Source organism: Convolutriloba macropyga, chromosome 6 (assembly GCF_964194025.1).
Source record: "Convolutriloba macropyga chromosome 6, txConMacr16.3, whole genome shotgun sequence".
NCBI lineage: Eukaryota > Metazoa > Xenacoelomorpha > Acoela > Convolutidae > Convolutriloba > Convolutriloba macropyga.
In genome coordinates this window covers 35,668,290-35,680,966 of record NC_134473.1, presented here as the reverse complement: position 1 = coordinate 35,680,966, position 12,677 = coordinate 35,668,290, and the positions used below count along the sequence as shown (strand labels likewise).

General features: G+C 32.9%; 1 protein-coding gene across 1 annotated transcript in view; it reads right to left on the bottom strand.

Moving 5' to 3' along the window:
* Positions 1–12,677, bottom strand: part of LOC142340953 (melatonin receptor type 1B-B-like) — a 103,993-nt gene that overhangs the window by 47,450 nt on the left and 43,866 nt on the right. Inside the window, exon 2 of the mRNA XM_075391737.1 lies at positions 2,177–2,294. Within this exon, the coding sequence (XP_075247852.1) occupies positions 2,177–2,294 (118 nt within the window). The remainder of the gene's footprint in view (positions 1–2,176; positions 2,295–12,677) is intronic.

The window sequence follows — 12,677 nt, the reverse complement described above, 5'->3', positions numbered from 1 at the left end:
TGTTCGAGAAAGAAACCAAACGGACTATTTTCAATGCCAAATACCAAAACAACAAAACAGACGAATTTGAAGAAAAAGCGAGGAAATCTCATTTTTGTTATGACACAATAAGATGATAAATATAAGCTGATATGATTTTATACATGAATTTTTTGCAAGAGCAGCTGTCGTTTTTGAGCGCCATTTTGACGTAAACACGATCAATTTCCACAGTAAAGTTTGGGTGTTTTTTGGGTTCCGACCCCGCAATGTATTAGCAGATTACAATTCTGTAATCGAACAGGGTAAAATTAACACGCTCTTTTGATGAAAACCTTCAATCAATGCAGGAATCTTGCCATCTAATTAAAAAAATGGTAACATTACAAGCGTCTACTGTTAGCAAAACAAAAATTAGTTGAAAAAAGTGTGGGTTGCGCTCCCGCCATCTTTTGACGCCCAATGTGGAAAGCACTTAATTTAGGTGTAAGTAGTTTTCACACGCCAATTAAATGGCATTAAATGGAATATACTTCCAAAGAAATACAATTATAATTGGCGATAAAGGCATTCCACAAACATTTAATTTTTAACGATTTAATGTTTTAAGAATACTGATATGAGGTATTATACTCTGCTGCACAATTCTTTGTGGAATATGCTTCCGCAAAAAGTAGTTTTCGGCCAAAAACTGGATTTCACTTTTGAACTTTGAGCTTGAAAATGAAAAACACTGACTGGAATCTCCATTGAGGGCACCACCTTTTCATTCCCTAAGGTTGTAGTTACGTTTAACACGTAGAATGTATTAAGATAGGAAAAGGGAAATGTGGTTACAAATGTTAGCAAAATCACTCGCAAAATTTGGTACCGGTAGACGCTTGTAAAGAAATTACTCTGGAATTTGTACAGGATGAGAACCTTGGAAGAAACAGGAAAATGTATTCTAAAGGTACGAAAACATTAACGTGGTTCTAACTTTTGATAGACAAGACAACTACTACAACGGAAAAAGGCGACAACCTCAATCAAGACTAAAAGAGTTTTTTTGCCAAATTATTGACAGATTCCACTGTCTCTTCAAATTCAAAAAATGAAAACAAACTTAACTCAAGGTTAAAGAAAAGGAAAAAAATTCACTTATAGGAAGATTTAATTTTAACAGCACAATTTGTTTTACCAATGAGGAGATCATTACTTCCAATTGCGAACTCCAAAACGCAGTTAGTATGGAATTTTGGTCAAGTAGGATTTAATGAGTCACAATTATTACCGTGTAAGACCTGACAACAGTTAATGACTTTTATTTTCACGCAAAATCTCACCCGGGCCGAGGCGTACACCCGGATTCCGCCGTTATTAAGCGTGAATAAGGGTGTAAAGCCAATTCCACTCTTAATTAGCAGGGATAAGAGTGTAAGAGTGTAATTTTGAGAAAATTACACTTTAATGTACACTCTTTACACTCTTTAGTACACCCTTATTACACTTTTAATAATACACTATAATACTATAATTACACTCTTTATTCCACTCTTTATTACACTCTTGAGCGAATTAGGTGAAGCAAATGTAGAACTTAATGAAAAGTTTTTGTTAATAGCATTTCGAAAAAGACAAGTTAGAAAGTCTATTTTAGCCCGTTTTGTTGACCTGATACTGAACATTTTGAGATTGTGTAGAAATAAAAGCCAATAGTTTGATTTGTATACAGAATTTTTATGAAATCTCCAATTAGGTGAAGAAAATGTCGAACTTCATTAAAAACGTTTGTTAACAACTTTTTGAAAAAGACGAATTGAGAAGTCTATATTAGCCCGGTTTGTTGCACTGATACTGAACTTTTTGAGATTGTGTACAAATAAAAGCCAATAGTTTGATATGGGGAAAATCCTCGGCCCGGGCATAATCTTCCTATAAATTTTAGAAGATAAAAACTACCTGAAAGAGTTTTAATTAACCTGCTTTTAGTCAGATTGTTTTTTAGATATTGCACAAAAATATGAGCAATAACCAATGGATTCCACAGGGTGCTAAATGAAAGTGATATGATTGATAAATCCCAGTTGACGTGCTCCTTTATTATCAGACTTTGGGCAGACTCCGCACGTTGGCTCGCTCGTGTAAAGAAATTTTACCCCTTGCGCTTTTTAATCGTCTGATCATTAACGAGCACCTCAATTTGGGCGGTGCTAACCAAGAATATTTCCAGGTATACCCAAGAATGCATTGATTGAGACCCAGACAAAGAAGACTGTCCTCAGCAGGAATATATTGGGGTCATCAATTTCCATGAATGGCCGAGCCCATTGCGCCTGTTAAGATAAATGAACGTGTTATGATATTGATTATTCCAGATATACTCGAGAAACGTCCATTACGGGCTGATTCTGTGTATTTTGAGAAACTGTCTCTTTCGCAGTGATATTTGGTGACATTTGAAAAATTGGCGCGCCCAGAAATATGTTCAGTCCAATTATGTCAAAAAATTGCACACGAAAAATTGGTGACTTTTCCCATCATCCCATAGATAATATTGAAAAACGAAAAGAAGCTCAAATAGGATGAGTTAGAAAATAAGTGTGCGAAAACCGACGTTAATACCCGACCATTAATTGACAATGAAAGTGTTCTTCATGCTCTAAAGAGGATAGAGAGGGAAGGGGAGGGATTACGGCTGATCGATGTACTCTTCCTATATTATTATTAAATTATTAATATATATTCATGAATGCGAGTTTCTAATTGCTTTTTGAGCGTTTAGAGCAGTTTGGCTGATTATGTTATTGGTAAGGGTTCAGGCCGCACACTAGAGCAAGCTCTGACTAGACTATCGTAATGCACATGATGGACTATTTTTTTAACTGTTTTATTACGCTTATTCATAATGACTGTTCAACTACACTTTAATGATAAAAATATTCTTTGGAATTTTTTGTTTTGGCATCAACGAAAAAGATTTAGAAATAAGTAATTTGCGATATGACCAAAAAAAATGCGGACAAGCTGAAACAAACCAATTTTATCCTCCATAAAACGCTCCATAAACATTTCAATAATGGCTATTTATGGAAAGTATAGAAGGAACGTTAGAATCTCGTCTTTTCCTGCATAGAACGTAGTGTCAGAACTGCAATTATTCCCTCGTGCACACTACTATAATCCTGTCAGAGAGAGCTTGATATTGTGTGCGACCTGAACCCCCAATAATTACAGAGAATAAACCAAACTGCTCTAGACGCTCAAAAAGCGATTAAAGTGTCATACATGAAAAATATTCATATGGTTCATAAGATTCTTTTAGCGGTTAAAACAAATTGTTATGTGTTTCAACAACTGAACGAAGGACTTGCAAGGTCGGATTCATTTCACAGACATAAATTTCAGGTTCTCAATGCTCTTAGTAAAATAAAACTCAGTTTTAATGACATTAAAATTTTTAGATGATTAGGTTTACTGTGGCCGTTCGACGTTCAACTGAAGAACGAAAGGAGAAGAAAAAGCCCTGGTATCTCACAAGTACACACATATGGTACTTTAAAATGCAAACAAATAAATTAGTCTGCAGTGCAATTTAAAGCGCCATACAAATTGGAGTACATAGTATTTAGAACAATTTTTTTGTAATTCAAGCTAAGTTAGTCCTGATTTTTTCTCAACTAGGATGAAGTCTTTTTATATTTCCACAAAGTGACAAAACCAAAAAGCACAATTCAATGCTTACACCAGTTTATTAGATTATCCAGCCGAACCTGCCAGAAAAATTGCGATATTTTTTTTGTACAATGTTTATCCTGCAAAACGTAGTTTCAAGATTCCTGCTCAAACCTACCAAACAGCATTTTAGCACAGCTTTAGGAAAAACTCAGAGCATGAGTTGGTCTTGTGAAAATTGCGAGCAAAAAGGTCAATTTCCAGTAACAAAATTGGTACTATAAAATCCAATCAAATAAATTAGTTTGCAGTGCGATTTAGAGCGCCATACAATTTGAATAAAAATAAAATTTTTAATTGTGTTTATATTGAGTGTTTGGTTTGATAAATAAATTTAAATGAATTTTTGTCGTTGAGATCAGCTGTTGTCCATTGAAAAAACTGGCATCCAAGCGCAAGCATTAAGTCTAATTTAAACAAGGAGGTCCAATAATGTGAGTTTGCACAAAATGTTTTCCGTCAAAGCTCATCGACAAATTGACTGAATTGTTTACTAAGAGGATGACATAGAAAACATTCAAAAATTCGCATGTTGTTCAGCAAAGTACTAAATGGGTAAATTAAAGCAGCATTGGATGGCCGATGAAAAAATTTAAAAAAAAAAACAAATAGGCATTGCATAAAACCTAAAAGGTGCAAATAACGCTCTGCTGCGAAAAAAGTCATGTTACCTGGACCTAGTGAGACTCTGTGCACACACAATTCAATGAAGCAGCTCAATTGGTGAATTTAAAAAAAGTATCCATTTTTTTGAAAACCATTACTTTCAAAGTGACTAAATCCATCAGGTAACAACTGAAATGATTAATATTAGAATTGTTCATTTGTTCTTCTTGAGATGTAATTAAGGGAGCAGTTGATATCTCCTCATTTGTACCTTTTGAACACACAATTTGGGAATTTCATTATCCAGAATACTTGATAACACTACAAAAAGAACAGTAAGGTAATAATAAAAAAATTTAACAAGAAAACGATGTTGCAGTTGCAGCCGTTAAAACCAAAAACAGTTCACTGAGAAAAATTAATAGGATCATTGGTTCAATTACGCTTCCTTTCAGCAAGAAAATGACCTCCCCACTAGAGTGATGTTGTGGTAAGGAAAGAGTGACCAACCTGAGAAATGAGCAGATATCCAGAAATCATATTTCCTAAATAAAAATGATGGTAGTATCAAAACTGACGGATATTAGTTGAAATCAACGAATATAAAGATTGAATCTTATGTTGCTAGAAATTTGATGTGAGTTTTGTTTCATTTACTAATTAAATATTGGCAGATTTACATAATATTTTAGAACATAAAAATAAAAATAAAGAATTTTTTTTAGCTTCTATCAAATTTTTGTTTAATTTTTATAGAACTATATCAAAATCGTGAGCTCTTGAATAGCTCTAGTGATTATTTTTCCAATCTTGGAAATTTTCCGCTATTACATTAGAATTTTCAGATAATGCTCTTTCGTCCGAAGGACTACATTTAATTAGAAAGGACTTCTCAACTCAATAGTACTTAGAACATTTTTTTTTGTATTTCATGCTAAGTTACTCCCGATTTTTTCTCAACTAGGATAAAGTCATTTTATATTTCCATTAGATGACAAAAACAAAAGGCGAAATTCAAATGCTTACATCAGTTGATAAGATTCTCCTGCCGATCCTGCCGGAAAAATTATGATAGTTTTTGTGTACAATGTTTATCCTGCAAAACGTGGTTTCATGATTCCTGCTCAAACCTACCAAACAGCATTTTGGCAAAGTTGTAGGAAAAAATTAGGGCATGAGTTGGTCTCGTGAAAACTGCGAGCAAAAAGGTCAAACTCCAATAACAAAATTGGTATTAAAAATGGCAATCAAATGAATTAGTCTGCAGTGCGATTTAAAGCGCCATACAAATTGAATAAACTTGAAACTTTCAATTTTTTTTAAATTGATTGTCTTGTGTAATAAATAAATTTAATTGATTTTTGTTGTTGAGATCAGCTGTTTTTCATTGAAAAAATTTGCATCCAAGCGCAAGCATTAAGTCTAAATCAAACAAGGAGGTCCAATAATTGAATTTGCACAAAATGTTTCGTCAGCGCTTATCGACAATTTGATTTAATTGTCAATAATGAGGATGACATTGAAAAGGTTTAAAAATTCACATATTGTTCACCAAAGTACTAATTGTCTAAATTAAAGCCTCATTGGATGGCCGATGAGAAGTGCTATTAAAGAGAGCACAAGACAAGACAAAATTAACGCAAATTACGACTAAAATCCAATGTCTATATTTAAAAGAATACAAAAAAAAACAAATAGGCATTGCATAAATCATAAAAGGTGCAAATAACCCTGTGCCGCGAAAAAAGTCATGATACCTGGACGTAGGGAGACTCTGTAACAATTCAATAAAGCAACTTAAATGATGAAACTCAAAATAGTATCCAGTTTTTGAAAAAGATTACCTTCAAAGTGACTAATTCCATTAGGTAACAACTGAAATGATTAAAATTAAAATTGTTCATATATTCTTCTTGAGATAAAATTGAGGGAGCAAATGCGATCTCCTCATTTGTACTTCTTGAACAAAAATTTTAGGCATTTCATTATCCAGAATATTTCATACCACTACAAAAAGAACAGTAAAATAATAAAAAAACTAAATAAATTAACAAAAAATCGATGTTGCAGCCGTGAACACCAGAACCATTTCACTGAGGAGATTTAATAGGCTCAATTGTTCAATTGCGTTTTTTCAGCAAAGAAAAGACCTACCAACTAGAGTGATGTAGTGGTAAGGAAACAGTGACCAACCTGGAGAAATCCAAATATCGCTTTTCTTAATTAAAAATGAGTAGTATCAAAACCAACGGACAATTAGTTGAAAACAACGCACATACAAAGATGGCAATTTATGTTGCTAGAAATAGGAAGTGAGTTTTGTCTTTAGTTACTCTTTGAATATTGGCAAAAGTACATATTATTCTAAATAATAAAAATGAAAGTAAATATCTTTTCTTAGCTCTCTACCAAACTTTTATATAATTTTTATAAAACTGTATCAATGTCGTTAGCTCTTAAACAGCTATAGTGATTTTTTTTGTTCCGGGATTTTTTCTGCTACTGCACTAGAATTTTCAGATAAAGCTTTTTCGTCCGAAGGACTACATTTAATTAGAAAGGACATCTCAACTCAAAAGTACTTAGAACAATTCAAGCTAAGTTAGTCCCGATTTTTTCTCAACTGGGATAAAGTCATTTTATATTTCATTAGATGACAAAAACAAAAGGCGAAATTCAAATGCTTACACCAGTTGATAAGATTTTCCTGCCGATCTTGCCGGAAAAATTATGATAGTTTTTGTGTACAATGTTTATCCTGCAAAACGTGGTTTCATGATTCCTGCTCAAACCTACGAAACCGCATTTTGGCAAAGTTGTAGGAAAAAATTAGGGCATGAGTTGGTCTCGTGAAAACTGCGAGCAAAAAGGTCAAACTCCATTAACAAAATTGGTATTAAAAATGGCAATCAAATAAATTAGTCTGCAGTGCGATTTAAAGCGCCATACAACTTGAATAAACTTGAATTTTTCAATTTTGTTTAAATTGATTGTCTTGTGTAATAAATAATTTTAATTGATTTTTGTTGTTGAGATCAGCTGTTGTCCATTGAAAAAATTTGCATCCAAGCGCAAGCATTAAGTCTAAATCAAACAAGGAGGTCCAATAATGTGAATTTGCACAAAATGTTTTGTCAGCGCTCATCGACAATTTGATTTAGTTGTCAATAATGAGGATGACATAGAAAAGGTTTAAAAATTCACATATTGTTCACCAAAGTACTAATTGTCTAAATTAAAGCCTCATTGGATGACCGATGAGAAGTGCTATTAAAGAGAGCACAAGACAAGACAAAAATAACGCAAATTACGACTAAAAGCCAATGTCTATATTTAAAAGAATACAAAAAAAACAAATAGGCATTGCATAAAACCTAAAAGGTGCAAATAACCCTGTGCTGCGAAAAAAGTCATGATACCTGGACGTAGAGAGATTCTGTAACAATGCAATAAAGCAGCTTAAATGATGAAACTCAAAATAGTATCCAGTTTTTGAAAAACATTACCTTCAAAGTGACTAATTCCATTAGGTAAAAACTGAAAACATTAAAAATAAAATTGTTCATTTATTCTTCTTGAGATGTAGTTAAGGGAGCAGTTGAGATCTCCTCATTTTTATTTTTTAAACACAATTTGTGCATTTCATAATCCAGAATATTTGATACCACTACAAAATGAACAGTAAAATAATTTTAAAAATTTAACACGAAAATGATGTTGCAGTTACAGCCGTTAAAAACAAAAACAATTCACTGAGAAAGTGCAATAGGCTCAATGGTTCAAATCCGCTTTCTTTCAGCAATAAAACGACCTCCCCATTAGAGTGAAGCTGTGGTAAGGAAACAGTGACCAACCTCAGAATTAAGCAGATATAAAGATGGATAGGATGTGAGTTTTCATTCAGTAACTAATTAAATATTGGCAGAATTACAAATTCTTCTAGAACATAAAAATGAAAATAAAGAATTTTTTAGCCTTCTATCAAATTTTTATTGAATTTTTATAGATTATATCAAAGTCGTTAGCTCTTGAATAGCTAAAGTGATTAATTTTTCGTTCTTGGAAAATTTATGCTATTACATTAGAATTTTCAGATAATGCTCTTTCGTCCGCAGGACTACACTTAATTAGAAAGGACATCTCAGCAGAATAGTGCTTAGAACAATTTTTTTTGTAATTCATGCTAAGTTAGTCTTGATTTTTTCTTAACTAAGATAAAGTCTTTTTCTATTTCCACTACATGACAAAGATAAAAAGCAAAATTGAATGCCTACATCAGTTTATTAGATTTTCCTGTCGATCCTGCAGAAAAATTGTGATAGTTTTTGTGTACAATGATCATCCTGCAAAACCTGGTCTCATGATTCCTGCTCAAGCCTACCAAATAGCATTTTGGCACAGTTTTAGAAAAAAATTCAGAGCATGAGTTGGTCTTGTGCAAACTGTGAGCGAAAAAGTCAAATTGCAGTAACCAAATTGGTACTATAAAAAGCAATTAAATAAATTAGTCTGCAGTGCGATTTAAAGCGCCATACAATTTGAATAAAAATAAAATTTTCAATTTTGTTTATATTAAGTGTTTGGTGTGATAAATAATTTTAATTGAATTTTTGTCGTTGAGATCAGCTGTTGTCCATTGAAAAAACTGGCATCCAAGCGCAAGCATTAAGTCTAATTTAAACAAGGAGGTCCAATAATGTGAGTTTGCACAAAATGTTTTTCGTCAACGCTCATCGACAATTGTTTACTATTATGATGACATGAAAAACATTCAAAAATTCCCATATTATTCAGCAAACTACTAAAGGGGTAAAATAAAGCCGCATTGAATGACCGATGAGAGCTGCTATTAAAGAGAATGCAAGACAAGACAAAATTACACCTAAAAGCCGATGTCTACATTTAAAAGAAAACAAAAAAATCAAATTAGCATTGAATAAAACCAGAAAGGTACAAATAACGCTGTGCTGCGAAAAAAGTCATGAAACCTGTACCTAGTGAGACTCTGTAACAATTAGATAAAGCAGCAGACATATGGTACTTTAAAATGCAAACAAATAAATTAGTCTGCAGTGCAATTTAAAGCGCCATACAAATTGGAGTACATAGTATTTAGAACAATTTTTTTGTAATTCAAGCTAAGTTAGTCCTGATTTTTTCTCAACTAGGATGAAGTCTTTTTATATTTCCACAAAGTGACAAAACCAAAAAGCACAATTCAATGCTTACACCAGTTTATTAGATTATCCAGCCGAACCTGCCAGAAAAATTGCGATATTTTTTTTGTACAATGTTTATCCTGCAAAACGTAGTTTCAAGATTCCTGCTCAAACCTACCAAACAGCATTTTAGCACAGCTTTAGGAAAAACTCAGAGCATGAGTTGGTCTTGTGAAAATTGCGAGCAAAAAGGTCAATTTCCAGTAACAAAATTGGTACTATAAAATGCAATCAAATAAATTAGTTTGCAGTGCGATTTAGAGCGCCATACAATTTGAATAAAAATAAAATTTTTAATTGTGTTTATATTGAGTGTTTGGTTTGATAAATAAATTTAAATGAATTTTTGTCGTTGAGATCAGCTGTTGTCCATTGAAAAAACTGGCATCCAAGCGCAAGCATTAAGTCTAATTTAAACAAGGAGGTCCAATAATGTGAGTTTGCACAAAATGTTTTCCGTCAAAGCTCATCGACAAATTGACTGAATTGTTTACTAAGAGGATGACATAGAAAACATTCAAAAATTCGCATGTTGTTCAGCAAAGTACTAAATGGGTAAATTAAAGCAGCATTGGATGGCCGATGAAAAAATTTAAAAAAAAAACAAATGGGCATTGCATAAAACCTAAAAGGTGCAAATAACGCTCTGCTGCGAAAAAAGTCATGTTACCTGGACCTAGTGAGACTCTGTGCACACACAATTCAATGAAGCAGCTCAATTGGTGAATTTAAAAAAAGTATCCATTTTTTTGAAAACCATTACTTTCAAAGTGACTAAATCCATTAGGTAACAACTGAAATGATTAAAATTAAAATTGTTCATTTATTCTTCTTGAGATAAAATTGAGGGAACAATTGCGATCTCCTCATTTATACTTCTTGAACAAAAAATTTAGGCATTTCATTATCCAGAATATTTCATACCACTACAAAAAGAACAGTAAAATAATAAAAAAAACTAAATAAAATAACAAGAAATTGATGTTGCAGCCGTGAACACCAGAACCATTTCACTGAGGAGATTTAATAGGCTCAATTGTTCAATTGCGTTTTTTTTCAGCAAAGAAAAGACCTTCCAACTAGAGTGATGTAGTGGTAAGGAAACAGTGACCAACCTGAAAAATGGGCAGATATCCAAATATCGCGTTTCTTAATTAAAAATGAGTAGTATCAAAACCAACGCACAATTAGTTGAAAACAACGCACATACAAAGATGGCAATTTATTTTGCTAGAAACAGGAAGTGAGTTTTTGTTTTAGTTACTCTTTGAATATTGGCAAAAATACATATTATTCTAAAACATAAAACTGAAAATAAATATCTTTTCTTAGCTCTCTACCAAACTTTTATAGAACTGTATCAATGTCGTTAGCTCTTAAACAGCTATAGTGATTTTTTTTCGTTCCGGGAATTTTTCTGCTACTACACTAGAATTTTCAGATAAAGCTCTTTCGTCCGAAGGACTACACTTAATTAGAAAGGACATCTCAACAGTATAGTGTTTTTTTTGTAATTCATGTTAAGTTAGTCCTGATTTTTCCTCAACTAGGATAAAGTCTTCATAGTTTTCCACTAGATGACAAAAACAAAAAGCGAATTTCAATGTTTACATCAGTTTATTAGATTTTCCTGCCAATCCTGCCAGAAGCATTGTGATAATTTTTGTGTAGAATGTTTATCCTGCAAAACCTGGTCTCATGATTCCTGCTCAAGCCTACCAAATAGAATTTTGGCACAGTTTTAGAAAAAAATTCAGAGCATGAGTTGGGCTTGTGAAAACTGTGAGCAAAAAGGTCAACTTCCAGTAACAAAAGCCATATTGATTCTTTAACGGATTATATTCAATCCCACGATACACACATTCAACAAGAGTTGTCCGAAACCATAAAAGATAATAAACAATTGAAACAAAATTCTTGAGAAGCTAAAAATGAGCCGCTACAAAATGAAATCGATGAATTAAAGAGCAGGGTGGGTATCTGAAGCAATATATCCAAACAAAGGCAACAATCGGGAGAAACAAAACAAAAATTTTTGGAATAAGGGGAATCAAAACCATTTTTCGAGAATTGAAGCAATGAATGAAGACAAAAAACAAGTAGTATCTTTTTGAGCAAACATTGGGGCTGAAACATGTCGTATTTTATTACTGCTTCAGATTAGAAAAACTGAAAACAGAGAAGAACGGACCGCTTGTAGTAAAAATTGATAATCTTCGGACTTTTAAAACAATCTACTAATCCGTTTAAGAACTAAAAGGCTTTAGAATTGTCGCAAAAAAATTTTCTACGTTCGAGACTACAAAAACAACAATATATCAGCGAAGACAAATGTGATAAACAGTTTTGCTTATGAGAAACACAATTTATCCATTAAAGGTCAAGAGTTATTTTATAATTGAAAAATTATCGGGGAAAACTTTAACCCCAATAGTGTGCAATCGTCTACAGATCAAAACGCCCATACCTCAAGACTTCCATTCCTCAAAATCTCGTCCTTAATTTTCATCTCTAAGATCATAAACCCAATATTATCTGCCTGAGCGATGCTTGGTTTGATTCGAGAGTTGATCACACCTGTGTCTTTAATTCAAACTGCTATAGCGTATAAGTTAGAATTGATTGATGTAGTGGTAGCCATGAAGGAGTTGTAATTGGCTTGAAAACAAAAATTAATGTTCCCAGTGAATAAATGCAACCTAATTTTCCTGTTGACTTTGCAGCTTCACTTTTCTTTTGAATTTAGCGCAGACAAGAAGTAAGATTGTTTGATGCTTATTTACAAGATATCATTATTTCGGCTCATGAAAAAGTTTTTAAAATTGATTCATATCTCATCAATGTGCTCATCGTAAGTGGTGTAAACCTTCCTGAAATTCATTGGAGTTTTAAGTCTGAGCAGTAATAATGCCTATAAAAAACCATTCTGCCGGGTTCTTCAAAAATACGGATTTAGTTCTCTCACAGAGTACAAAAACATTAAAAATGTTTGCTTTCTTGCAATTTTTCCTGACACTACTTTTTTTGCTCAGAACCAATCGAAATTTTCCGATCACCCAGAGAAATAGCGCTGAAGTGAATTTTTTGGGCAGCCAAGTTGAGCAATCGAAATCAGTTTATACTTTCCAAAAAGCGGGTCTTCCCATAATTGCTGAAAGA